Raw genomic sequence first — 12815 nt, forward strand, 5'->3', positions numbered from 1 at the left:
ACCCAGGGACTTTTAGTTTTTATTTTCTTTTTATCCCCATACTTACCCAGACCAGTGCAACTAAGAACATTTTATTTTTCAGTGATGTTTAAGAACTATTAATATATAATCAAATCACTTTATATTGAAGGAGAATAGGGATGCCACAAGCGCTTGTGAAATAAAATTGCTACAGTATTATGAGACATAAGGAAAGTAATCTTTTTTTCCCCCCGAGTTTCTTTTGGTCTTGAACAAAAAAGAGGTTACTGCTGGTGAGTTATTGTATATCTCTTGAGAAGTCTTAGCTCAAATAAGCAGTGTTACAATGACAGTGAATACAATTATGTCTCTTGTCTCACCTCGTGGAAGTGTTGTCTCGCCCATCCTTAGAGGTTAGATTTCCGGCATCAGTTACATTCTGAAATACTCTCACTACTTTCTCTTATTTCAAGGTTTATGTGTTTTAGGGGAAAGAACAAAAACTTGAGGGAGGCTGAGGCTGTACCATTTGAGTGCATGGTGCTTGTGGCCTTGACTTACAGTAGTCAGACTTATATATATTCTGTTGTCTCTGGCAGCCAAACCACTGACTCATGACACTGCCTCTGTCCATGTGTATGTGGACAAGATGAATGGTTGTATATGCCACTATACAAAGAGGTAATGGAAAATAGCAATGCTTTTAATGTCTGTAAAAAGAGATCTATCTATCTGGGTGACAGTAACTCTGCTGGGAGCGTTTGTGCACTCATCTGAAGGTTGGTGGTTCGAATCCCACTCTTGACTCTCTGTAAAGCGGTCAGAACCATTGACCAACAGGCTGCAGGTGCAATTCCAGATCTCACAGATGTATACTGTTGTTGTGTTTCCTTGGGCAAGACATTTAACCCACCTCGCCCCATTGTCTGCATACACTGGTGTATGAATGTGTGTGTGAATGGGTGAGTGGTTCCTTAATGTAAACAGCTTTGCCTTCAAGGTGGAAAAACATGATATAAAAATGTGACCATTGAACATGGCCATAAATCAGTTTGTTTTTCCCTTTGCATATGCATAGTTTCTTCTGCCTTTTGCCACAGTCTGCATAAACAACACAACATAATAACAAAATTAAAGCCCCCTGATTCTAATTTCTCTATGGACACTCTCAGAAAAGTTGATACATTTTTTTTATCAAATTGACAAAATTTAGACTTGTCACATTTTGAATGTACATTTCCAAAAGCTGCCGTATTTATGCTCCAATGTATTCATAGCAAGCTTGTGAATGTTCCCATCTCTGAGCAGTAAGCAGAAGTTGACTTGTCACTATAAATATATTGCATAAAAGATGTATAAGAGCATTTGTATAAACAGAACACAGTGATAACCTGACACAAGGCAAACACATGGTGAACATAATGTACAGACAGGTTCACAGACTTTTTTACGCACTTCATAATGATAGATAATATTGTTACAAAGCTTCCTCGGTGCAGTTGGAAGGCTGTGTCTGGACAACTTCTCCAGGGGCAGATGTCAAAGAATGTTATTATCACTGTGTACCCAAGTCAAACATGATTTACAACATGTGAGTGTTCATATGCGCTATGCAACACTGTGGTAGCAAAAGGCTTAAATGTTGAATGCAGGTTGTAAAGCCACCCTGTACTATGTCCTTTCCTAACCCTACTGATGGAAAATGCCCACTGGTCCCTTGTGATGGGATGAGTAAAACATCAGATTTATTTTCTGATTGCACTTGACTGATTGCACTGAGCCCTGTTGTGTAACTCAAACGATTTGTGCTGTAGAGTACCAACTAAAAAGAGGAAGCTCATAAATGGGATCCATCAAACTGGACTACATTGGTTTATAATGTAAGGTTCTGTTATTATAAATCACATTTACTGAAATGAATCCCTGCAGGCATCATGTCATCATGCACTGCACAAGTCTGAGCAAAAGGACAGAAGATAGTGATAATTCAGATTCTATTTATTTGACATTTCATATAGCCTATGCATATGCAAACGTTCAAACACAAGAGGAAATTTATGTCTTGAAGCGTCTATGCTGTTTAGAATAACTTTAGGTAAAACATATGCCTATAGCATAATATCCTGTTGGCCTGCTTAGTGTTTGAAAGGACCAGGACACATTAATTTAAACATTGCTCCCATCCAATGTGAAACTGACTCATCCAGAAACACGGAGAGGAGCTGAAGCGTGACGGAGCGTCCACCGGAGCGGCACAAAGAAGGGCCAGCGTCCAGTGGGAGGGGAGAGGACAGGAGAGCGCGAGGGAGATTATTGACTGCGTGTGTGAAACCCCACAGGTTCTTGATGGTTCTGTGCTTGACACATGAGCTGAAATGTCAGGGAAAAGTTTGCTCGACAAAACTTCAAAAAAAGTTGCCATGAGACACGTTTTAAGCATTATAATGCAGGAGGGATCTGGTTACAGTGTGAAAGTGTTTATTCTTTGAATGGTCAATGCTTGATAAGATAGCCATGGCCTTGGAGGCGGACAGCGACAGAGGTTCTTCAAAAAGCGCACATGAAAAATATCCGCGAGCAGCGCTGGAGCGCAATGTCTACGTGAAGACCTGTGTCACCCCGTTACACCAGGACGCACGCGGTCAGTCGAGGCTCAGACTCGCCGTGACATGGACTTGCTGGGGAGTGTCGTCTGCGCTCTGCGTTGCCTCTGTCTCCGCTCTTCTCGCTCTGCTGCTCACATTGGTCGACTGGGATGCAGACAACAGCAGCAACGGAAATAGCAGCGGCTCCAACTCTCGTGCTCATTTGGCGGCGGGCTGTGCAGTGGAGGTGCTTGTGACTGCGTGGTATCTGCTCTCCCCTGTTTTTACTCTCGTATGTGCCTTCTTTTGGGTCGGACTGTATCTCCTTCGCTGCGGGGTTCTAGTCCGTACCGCCCTGTTCCTCCTCGCAGTGTGTCACTTGGGCGAAGCCACAGCACAGTCACTGCTGCGCGGTGCAGAGGAGCAGCTGTTGTCCCTCCCCGCCACCCTGGTGGTCCTCGGCTGCCTGGGCAGCGGGGCTCTGCTGGTCGTACGCCTGGGACAGGGAGTGTCCCTCCTTGTCTTCATCAGCGTCATCCGGGCCGTGTCCCTGGTGTCTCTGAGCAGGGTGCGGGCCAGCTGGAGACCCTACCTGGCCTATCTGCTGGGGCTGCTGGGGGTTCTGCTTGCGCGGTATGCTGACCGGCTCTTGCCGGCCTCAGGGACCAGCGGGACGGGGTGCTGTGGCTCTGTGACCGAGGCGAAGGAGGAGGACATCCCTGTCTTCAAACGGAGACGGAGGTCCAGCTCCATAGCGGCCTCGGAGATGATCGCTCACAGCCAGAGCAACAGCAAGTCCCACCGCAGGACTTCGCTGCCATGCATTCCACGGGACCAGGTAAGACGCGGGACATTTGCGCTGCTCTCTTTTGTCCTTGTGCTTCACATTCACCACACTGTGGTCTCTCTGCTTATGTGATGGCATTTAGCAGCTCTTTTCTCTCGTCACAATGGATCACCATGGATTACCGTTCGTAACAAGCTTTATTATGGTTTCAACCATTTTAAGTAGGCCAGCGGTGCAAGCCGTATCGAGCTGAACAGTGTTGGATATAGTTTCGATCATATTTGACTTTCAAGCTCTAGAGTGCTGTTTATTTGGTCATCAGCATCTCTGGCTGTCCTCGTGCTGCTGATAAGAGAATGATGCACTTAGCATGCCGAGGTGCTCTGTGCGCGAGAGGACGTACGGGGGGTCACTGTATGTTTGGAAAGCCTCCGCTGTCCCGCGCGTTCTTTGCTCAGACAGCTTTGGGACGGAGCTCACACAACATGTTATTCAAAACTTCACTGAATTTTAGGAACCTTCTCATTTATATTAGAATTCATACATCAACGGGCCTGCTGCTTTTATAGGTAACTCAGTCCCACGTGTGTGAAATAGTTCTGCTGTAGGCCTATTAGAGTTTTAAATAGGCTACAGAAAATCACAGATAATTATTAGCTACCGAATTCTTACTTCTTCGATAGACATAGACGTGAGAATTTAAATTAGATAAACTCTCATGTATAAAACAAGTCAACTGGAGATGAAATAATGAATGATTTTAGCAGAGAACCAGCTGGTTTGTGCCCTCTAGTGACAAAAAGATAAAATAAATTACTGATGACATTGCAACTTGCGGTGGTAACATTAGACTAAAACAGGCAGTGCCTTCCCCTAGTTCATTTAGGTTAGTTACACATTTTTAGAGAATAATACAAAGTACACTAACTGAAACACTGAATGACAGATGTTATCATCATTTATCTGATAGCAAGTGTATTATAGCCTTGTGAATCTTAATGGTGCAAGAAGCTGAATAAATTGGCAACCAACTTCCAATCTGACATAGCCTACTGGTTATGCTGAATGTTTTATATAGTAAAAGTTTTTCTTTGATCAGGTTGATCTTATACATAACACTTATAAACTTAATCACATGCTCAACATCAACATAGAAATGAGGAAAGATGCATCTATTTCAGAGAGTTCCAAGCATTTTGTCACAATGTCACTAAACTTACACAATGTTTATTCCATAGAAAATATGAAGTAGAAACATTCACCTATTTTAAGTTATATCTACTTTTTCTCAATTGAATGATATTCATTTTTAGTCAGGCAACCCTTGTATAATATTATTTTGAAGTAACTGATTGATTGCATACATTACATTACATTACATTACAGTATTTATATATACTACTGTGTGGAGATATCATTCTTTTCAGCCCCAGTGGAGCGATGTGAGAGGGAGAAGGCCTTTGCTGCATTTTGGGTCACACTCAATTCTTTACAGCCATAAATAGCACAGGAAAGCAACAATATTTCAAAGTGTAGTTGTAGCATGTCAGCACTTGAACTTGCACAAATGCAGTAGTTCAGATACCCAGACTCTCACAGTAGTCACATTTATATGAATTTATAACACCATCATCATAAAGGTCCTAAATTGAAATTATTATTATTATTTTGTGAGCTGTTAGCAGTAGTTAACAACTACCTTTTACCTTTTGCTCAGTAGAGATTGGAAATTGTTTTCTGTTTGAGAGAAGAAATCAGCCTAAGAACTCAGCCTAAATATGCAGGATTTGTCTGTTAAACATGTGTGATGAAATAACATTATAACATAGATAAAAAATAGCATAATATGGGCCCTTTAATTAGATAAAATAATGCATGAACCATGACTTTATTCATAATGAACAAATAGTTTATTAAGAATGATTCAATTATTCTTAATATATTTGTTAATCATAAATTAAATCTGTATTTTATTAAGGCTAGTTAAGGTGTAGGTATCATTACAATAAAATAAATGTTATCCATATATATAAAGGCATTTGTATAACATGGAGATTCTGTGTCAGGGAGCAGGGCACCATCCTAAAGGAGAGATAAGTTCTGATCTATTTGAGGGAAGGAAGGCCCATATTCTCTCATTGACGCACATGCATTTCCGTTGAGACACTCGCAACCTGTTCTAGTCGCCTCAGCTATCTCACACACATGCTGGTGAAGCTTATTATAACCTTCAAAAGATAAGTGCCTGGATTGTTTAATATGCAGCCCACATTCTAGTAAAGGCCTTTGCCACTTCTCTACTATAACAGAGAGGTACTAGTCAGTAATAGAAGAAATGAGTTGTATGGCCTGAGTAATATGTGATAATAGTTTGTTTAGTATTTTAAAAATGCACTGTGTAACTTTTCTGTATGGGCTCTCACTTGTCTGTCACAGTGGTGATGTTATGCCACACTTAAATATCAATCCCTATGGAGTCAAACAGGTGATGCTACTGGGCTGAATTTGTGGAGAGGCAAGAATGTTGACAGTAAGAATTCAAGTATATTTTGCAGTAAAAACATCTATAATAATAAATAAAAAAAGCAAATCCTCCTACCAAAGCTACATACTGTAGCTTTAATGGTATGAACTTTTACTCAAATACATTTCTTCCACCACTGGTTTTAATTGTATGGCACAGAAAAGATCTAGAAACAAGCTGATGAAAGTTTATATAATATTTAATCTGGAGTACACTTGGGTGATCAGGCTGTTTACATTAGAGAGGCCTCTGCAGACAGCTCAGTGGAAACACAAGACTCTTCATAATGTTGTATACAAACCCCGCTGCACTTGGCCAGCCTAACCCCAGTCACTGCAGTGATGTAGGTCTATAGCCTGTCCCATACCTTTACCACCATTTTTCACTTTCAATGAAAAGATTACAAAAATATAAAAACCTGGATGCTACTGGCTTGCTGCTGGTCCTCCAATGACTGCATGGAGGTGTGTCCACTCCCCACGTGCCTATCACCTCCAGTGACCCCCTAAAACCCCTAAAACCCTGTACTTGCTATGTGGAAACAAGGTTCAGTTGTCATAAACATGCCTGAAGACAATTTATATGTCATCCATGCATGTTTGAGTAATTTAGCAATCTCTCGCAGGCTCTATTTGAACTCTCCTGATGGTTAACAGTACGGCCGGTTCTGTCCAATACTCAGTCCATAAGCTTATGCCACTATTGCTCCCGAACAACAATTTTTGATAGATATACAAAAGCAGGATGCAAAACAATACAGTACACCTTCACAAACCTGTGATGTGCAGCAGTTTTATTAGCAGAAGTGTGAGTGTGAGGGAGAACAATGGGAGGGGGGACTCAGAGGGTTAAAAAACTCATGTTAATACTTTGTTTTTTGGCCAATACAGTATTTTCAAAACAATAAAGGGTAACATGGTGATGTAAATATATTAATACCCCATAGAAGTGTAATATCCCCTCTTTAAACAACATTTCAGTGCTCTCTTAAACTTTAATGCTCCGGCCAGGATTTTAAAATGTTGCTTTTTACTATGGACTTTGTGATAATGTTCAGTCATTCACAATTTTAATTAGAATTGAAAAATTTGTCAGAAAAAATGCAACAGAAAGCAGAGTGCATTTATATAATTAGGCTGTAGTGTTCTGTGTTGTCATATCAAATACCACATTTGCCACCCAAAACTGTGCTCAGCGGGCATAGACAAACCCCAAAAATATTTCTGAATGGGTTTTCTCATTGACAGAAATATCAAAGCTTAGACAGGCAGGGATGGGCTACGGCCAGTCACAATAGACGATCAAACATCCATTAGGACTGAATGTGAGAGACTGGGTGAAAACAAAAGCTGGAGCAATAGCTTTGTGAGTGTGAGGCAGAAGGGTGAGAGATAGAGAGAGAGAAGGGAGGATAGAGAGGGGAGGGGGGTACAGTCTGCTGCCAAGTACTGCACAAGTGTTGATGGTGAGAGGACAACTATCTGCTCTGCTGTCTCTCATCACACACTAGCCTGGCTCAGATCACATGGTTTATAGAAGCAACACAATCACACAGTTTGGAGGTGATTTTGTACGGTTTAAGTCAGTCATATTAACAAACTGATGAACTAAATTAAATGCACATATGACAAAACACTTCAACACTACAACTTTTCTTGGTTTAGTCCTGTTTTGACCAATGAGCATGAAGTACACTTAACTTAAAGGTGTAACTTTTCTGGTGGAGGGTCCTTCAACTGCTTTTTTTCGTGGAGATGTTATTGCTGGGTCTAGAATGTTTCACAGTATGATATTAAACCTTTCTATCTTCATGGAAACCAATTCAGACCAAGTTACAGGTCAGATTTGTGGAGAGGTGATCCTACTCACAGTCAGAATACCTGCTTTTCTAGATATTTTTGAGCTATTAAACAACTTGTAATTGAATAAATGTAAGGTAGAGATGTTTAATGTCATACTGTGGAACATTCAAAGCAGAGCAATGACATATCCATGGCAACAAGCAAGTGATGGACTCCCAATCAAAAAGTTACACGGTGCACGTGTAACATGTTTTCTTATAAATTGCTTTACAGTACTAAATGACGAAAGTTATGACTCTACCTTGTTCTTAGTTCTCACAAACCCTTAAGCACAACTCTAGTGTTCACAGTTCACATGCAATAGTTCCATTTATAAGGTCAACACATTTTTTTGTGAATACCATGCTCTTCCATATACTTTTTTCACAACCAATCACGTGTACAATGTACAATAGTCATTTCTTTCTTGTTCACAAAGTGCTGTTTTTCAAAATTCTCTATGCTGGTAAAATTACTGTTTTAAAAATGTTGAGTACCTTAATAGTTGTAACTTATTAGCAAGTTCATCTACCAGGTTAAAAGCCATCAAATAAAAGCTACACATAAAACTATTTTATGAGACATATAGAAGAGGGGAGCAAGGAGACAAGAGCCAGCCCAAAAGTGTGTGCTCTAAGGAAAGCATCCACAGAGAGGCTGGAGCTGCAGTAATTTTAACCTGGCCTGGCCACTATGCCTACATACACACATGCGGAGTGGCTGCCCTGCCGCCTGTCCAGGTGAGGTTTGGTGGCTCTGGACAAGGAATGCCTTGATACACAGCTCAATGGTGTGTTTTAGCTCCAAAATATAGAAGGGATTGGAGGAGGGGGGAGGGCATATACAGGGGGCATAGGAGCAGAGGCAGGACCTGTCTGTGGAGGTACAGCCACATATCACTGTGCTTTGGATTACAGCATTCACCAAACTGTAAGCAACTATTCCTTATACTATTTATAATTATATTATTACTTATAGTGTTCTATTCTGCGTATCTGTCATGGGTTAAGAATTTACCAACTGCTATGCTTGATTTGGTTTTGAAGTGGCTGTATATAAACGCACCTTACAGCACTGTCCTAGTTTGTATCATTAAATATATGTTTGGTGAATTGGTGACTCTAAAATCCCCCTCTGCTCCAATAGTCATTTTTGATCCATGTCTCCAAATATTAACTGAAAAAATGTATGACAAATTAGAACTACTACCAATTACTGTCTTCATCTCCATAAGGTCTGTAGCAGAATAAGTTAACCAAATTGATTGTTTCTGTATTGTCCATTAAGCACTCAATCAATCAAAATCAGATTACTCTAAAAAGATAATTTGAATAATGATACACATTACAATGTACTCTTGTACATTGACTTATTTTTATATCAGTGCAAAGTGGCCAAAAATGGGAGCACTTAAACATGTTTACATAAGAAACTTATGAAATTGCACACGTGGAAACTTCAAATATTAATTGAATTATACTGCATATAGTAAGTTGATGTCCACTGCTTGGCTCTTTCAGCACTGGGAGTGAAGTGCATTGAGTCAGATCACATGCTCTTGTCCAGGTGTGAGTGCACGCTGTTCCTCGTGGTTTACACTCAGTCAACAGTCTGCAGTCAGCCTGTTTGTCTTGGACGTCTCCAACCGCCCGGCGATTACCCAATCACATCATCAGGCCTGTAATTGCATCACATACATCTGGTAGTGTTTTTCCCTTCCATTATCCTTTATGACACACACATACACATTGAGTATAGACAATATACTGTGACCATGTCATGACCACACTGCAGGTCAAAGCCGGTGCCTGTGTTTTAAAGGGACAGGATATGTGATTTTTAATTTCATAAACATGATGTAGCTGTGTCCCAGTTATGAGGTAGACATGTAATGTGGACTTACTCTATTACGAAAAACACTGTTTATCTTATAATTTGGTGATTTAGTTTTCAAAAAGATCAAAAAGCAGAATAAGCCTCATATGAGCCTCTCATTTTGATTGCGAGTTTCAATGCTGAAATCCAGTTGGTTTAAACCTAAAAGGACTCTCTCTGATCTGAATCCTCAAAACCTTAATCCCAGCACCTGCAGCCATCATGAGTCAGTGTTAGTGCAGCCTCTGATTGAATTCTGGAGGTTCTGAGCTTTCACATGAGACATGTCCAGTCTGTATGCTTTGCAGAGCAAGATGAATTCTTGTGATATTTGAGTTCACAAACTTGTGAGTTGCTGTCCATATATAACCATATCGATCCTCACGATATTTGAGTTCAGCAGCCGCTGGTTGGCGGAACAATCACAGAGCAGCATTGAGGTTTGGGCAGAAGTCAAAGGTGAAGCTCCTACATGAACCAAAACAAACATGGCAATATCAATTGATGTACTTCAACCTGTTTTTGTGAAAATACAGTATAGACAGTTGTTTGTGAAAAAATGTGCAGATGGTAAGCACTTTGTGCATTTGTGGACAGGGAAGATGTCTGTGCTTTTCTATCAATTGTATGTAAAAAATGTTAGATTTTTCAGATTAAAATTGAAGTATTACATATTCCTTTTGTCAGTCCAAGGTTTAGTTTGTTTTCATACCTGACAGTGTTGAATGCTTTAAGATCCTGTTTGGTCAATTCAGAGTGCCACACATATCAACCTGGCATAAGCCAGGTGAGTGCGTAGTTCATTAAGCAGTGCAAATCTGAAGATTTAAAAATGGGCAAATGCAGCTAGTTTATTTGTAGCTATTCAATGATCGAAGAAAAGGCTATGGACCCAAATAGGCATTGCAGTGAACATATGTCAAAGTCATCATATTCTGTAGGCCTGTGTGTGTGTGTGTGTGTGTGCACGTGTGTGTGCGTGTGTGTGCACAGAGCAGAAAGAGCACAATTCTTTTGCTCAGATGATATTAAAATTGTGGAAAAAGAGGCACAGTTTTTGATGGAGAATCAGGAGCAACACACCCACAAATAGTATATGCAATGTTAAATTTGCACTCATAAGTTAGTACCTGACTTAGTAAATATGCCCCTAAGACTGCTGGCTACATACTGTTCCATTAAGTTCATTCACATTTTAGTGTGCTGATAACTGTAGTGTGATAGTGTCTACTACAAGTGTCTCTGTTATTTTATACCTACTTGCATGAAATTGGAGACAAAAGACATTGGGATATATTGCATTACATTTGAGCTTTAAATGGTCTACTAAAAGCACTATTAGCACTATTGTCTACACTTGAACAGCAGCAGGAAGCAGGAAATCCATTCTTGCTCTCGAACCTAATTTATGACTCATTTGATATAGTAGTTAGAACTCTGCAACTCCAAACTTTTATAAGTTTAACACAGAGGTTTTTATATTTTGCCAACATTTTGAAATTTTGGCCTTAAAAAACAAACAAACAAACAAACAAACAAAAAACAGTTTTTGGCTTACAGACATTCATAGGTCAAGTATTCTTTGGTGTATTTTGTAGTATTGCATTGTATTAAAATAACCTCTTTTATTAGTTCATATAGTGCACATCCAAATTGTCCTACATAGTACAACATTTACATTTATGTAAATGTTACATGTGACATCATTCTGAAATGCTGTCCCACTTCTTTCATGCAGTTTCCTGAGTCCGACTTAGTTTTCCATTGGTGTCTTTAACCTAGTCCAGCCAGGCTGTTTTTGTCTGCCTGTCTTGGTGCGTTCTCATGCACTTCACCCCATTCCCTCCCTGTCCAACTTTCAGAGGACAAATGCCAAAGGCGCTCACATTGTGTCCTTAGCTGCCATCACTCACTGTTACATAAGACACGGCTCCAGTCGCTGTGTGCCTTGGCTGTGTACGTTTCTTGACTTGAATCCTGAGACTCTTTTCATTGGGTTAATAATAATTGTTTAGAATGAACCAGTTTGAACCTCTCATTGTTGACAGTGGATGTGACTGTGAAGCAGTGATGGAAAAAAAGCAACGTGCATTTAATTCATTCTTTTATTCATTCACTCTCTTCAATTTATTAGATGTTACAACTTACTACAGCTTATCCCTGTGGGGGGTTAATCTTAGACAACAGCTAATTGAATTTGATTTTAAAAATATGCTAGAATACAAAATGGTTATCTAATGACAATTATAAAAGTTATTTAAACCTGAGGCCCCCTCCCTAGTACCCATGGCACTGTCCAGTTTAAACTGCAGTGTTTCTAATAAGGTAAGGTGAGATGTCATTATAATTTGAGGAAAACATTTTTGAACAAAAAGCCAAAAGACAAGACCACACACATAGACTGAGATACTTCAATTCAATATTCTTTCTTGCATGTAAATGTAGTGATGGAAGTTGAGTAAATGCAAACCTATAGTATGACATTTTTTGTGTGCATTTAGCCAAAAGCCCACCATAAATCTCAAATAATTTGACAGTAAATAAAAAGTACATTTTAACTTTATATCAGTTATTTACAAACGTGAGCAATGTATGGAAATGATGTTACTTTTTTATTTTTAATGCTTTTGTGCCCATGTTAAGGTTTGTGTCAAGAGTCTTAAAGGGCATCCTTCACCAGGTGCTTAGAGGCTATTCCAGGCCATGTTTGAGAATTCTGTAATAATTGGGTTCATTCTAAAAATGGCTGCGTGTTTTCTCTGAGCAGTGAAGAAGAAGGGAGCGCTTGGTTTTTACATCTGCACACGGAGGAGCTAGCCTAGGGCGTAAATTTGCACTGTACATAATTGTAAATATAACCAATACTTTATGATGCAGAAACATGTTAATCTGACATTTAATCAGTTTGGACTAGTGCAAATTTTACTAAGACTCCTTTAATTCAGTATTCTGGCGCCTCTCTCCCATTGAGCTCATGTGTCCAATCCCATTCACTGCGCTTCTGTGAATAAACCCTTATTAGATTGAGCTGTTTTGGTGCGGTCTATTGCCTGGAGACAAGACTATACCCAGAACTGTTCCTTTGTTGTTTTCTTTCTAGGACCTTCAGTGTTTACAGTGCACCGTCTTATTAAATGCACTATAGCAAGAACATGTAAATTGATTAAACGATTTGGATTTGTTAAAGAGGGAGTGAATATTTTTACAAGGTTGTACTAGTGGGAATGGAGCCCAAAAGTGAA

General features: G+C 39.8%; 1 protein-coding gene across 1 annotated transcript in view; it reads left to right on the plus strand.

The window, feature by feature from the left end:
• Window positions 1–2475: 2475 nt before the first annotated feature.
• The window catches only part of LOC110174433 (cGMP-inhibited 3',5'-cyclic phosphodiesterase 3A-like), a 33608-nt gene continuing 23268 nt past the window's right edge, over window positions 2476–12815 (plus strand). The window contains exon 1 of the mRNA XM_055148002.1: window positions 2476–3384. Within this exon, the coding sequence (XP_055003977.1) occupies window positions 2476–3384 (909 nt within the window). The remainder of the gene's footprint in view (window positions 3385–12815) is intronic.

Source organism: Boleophthalmus pectinirostris, unplaced genomic scaffold (genome assembly GCF_026225935.1).
Source record: "Boleophthalmus pectinirostris isolate CB_2022bp ecotype Guang Dong unplaced genomic scaffold, ASM2622593v1 HiC_scaffold_9, whole genome shotgun sequence".
NCBI classification, from domain to species: Eukaryota; Metazoa; Chordata; class Actinopteri; order Gobiiformes; family Gobiidae; genus Boleophthalmus; species Boleophthalmus pectinirostris.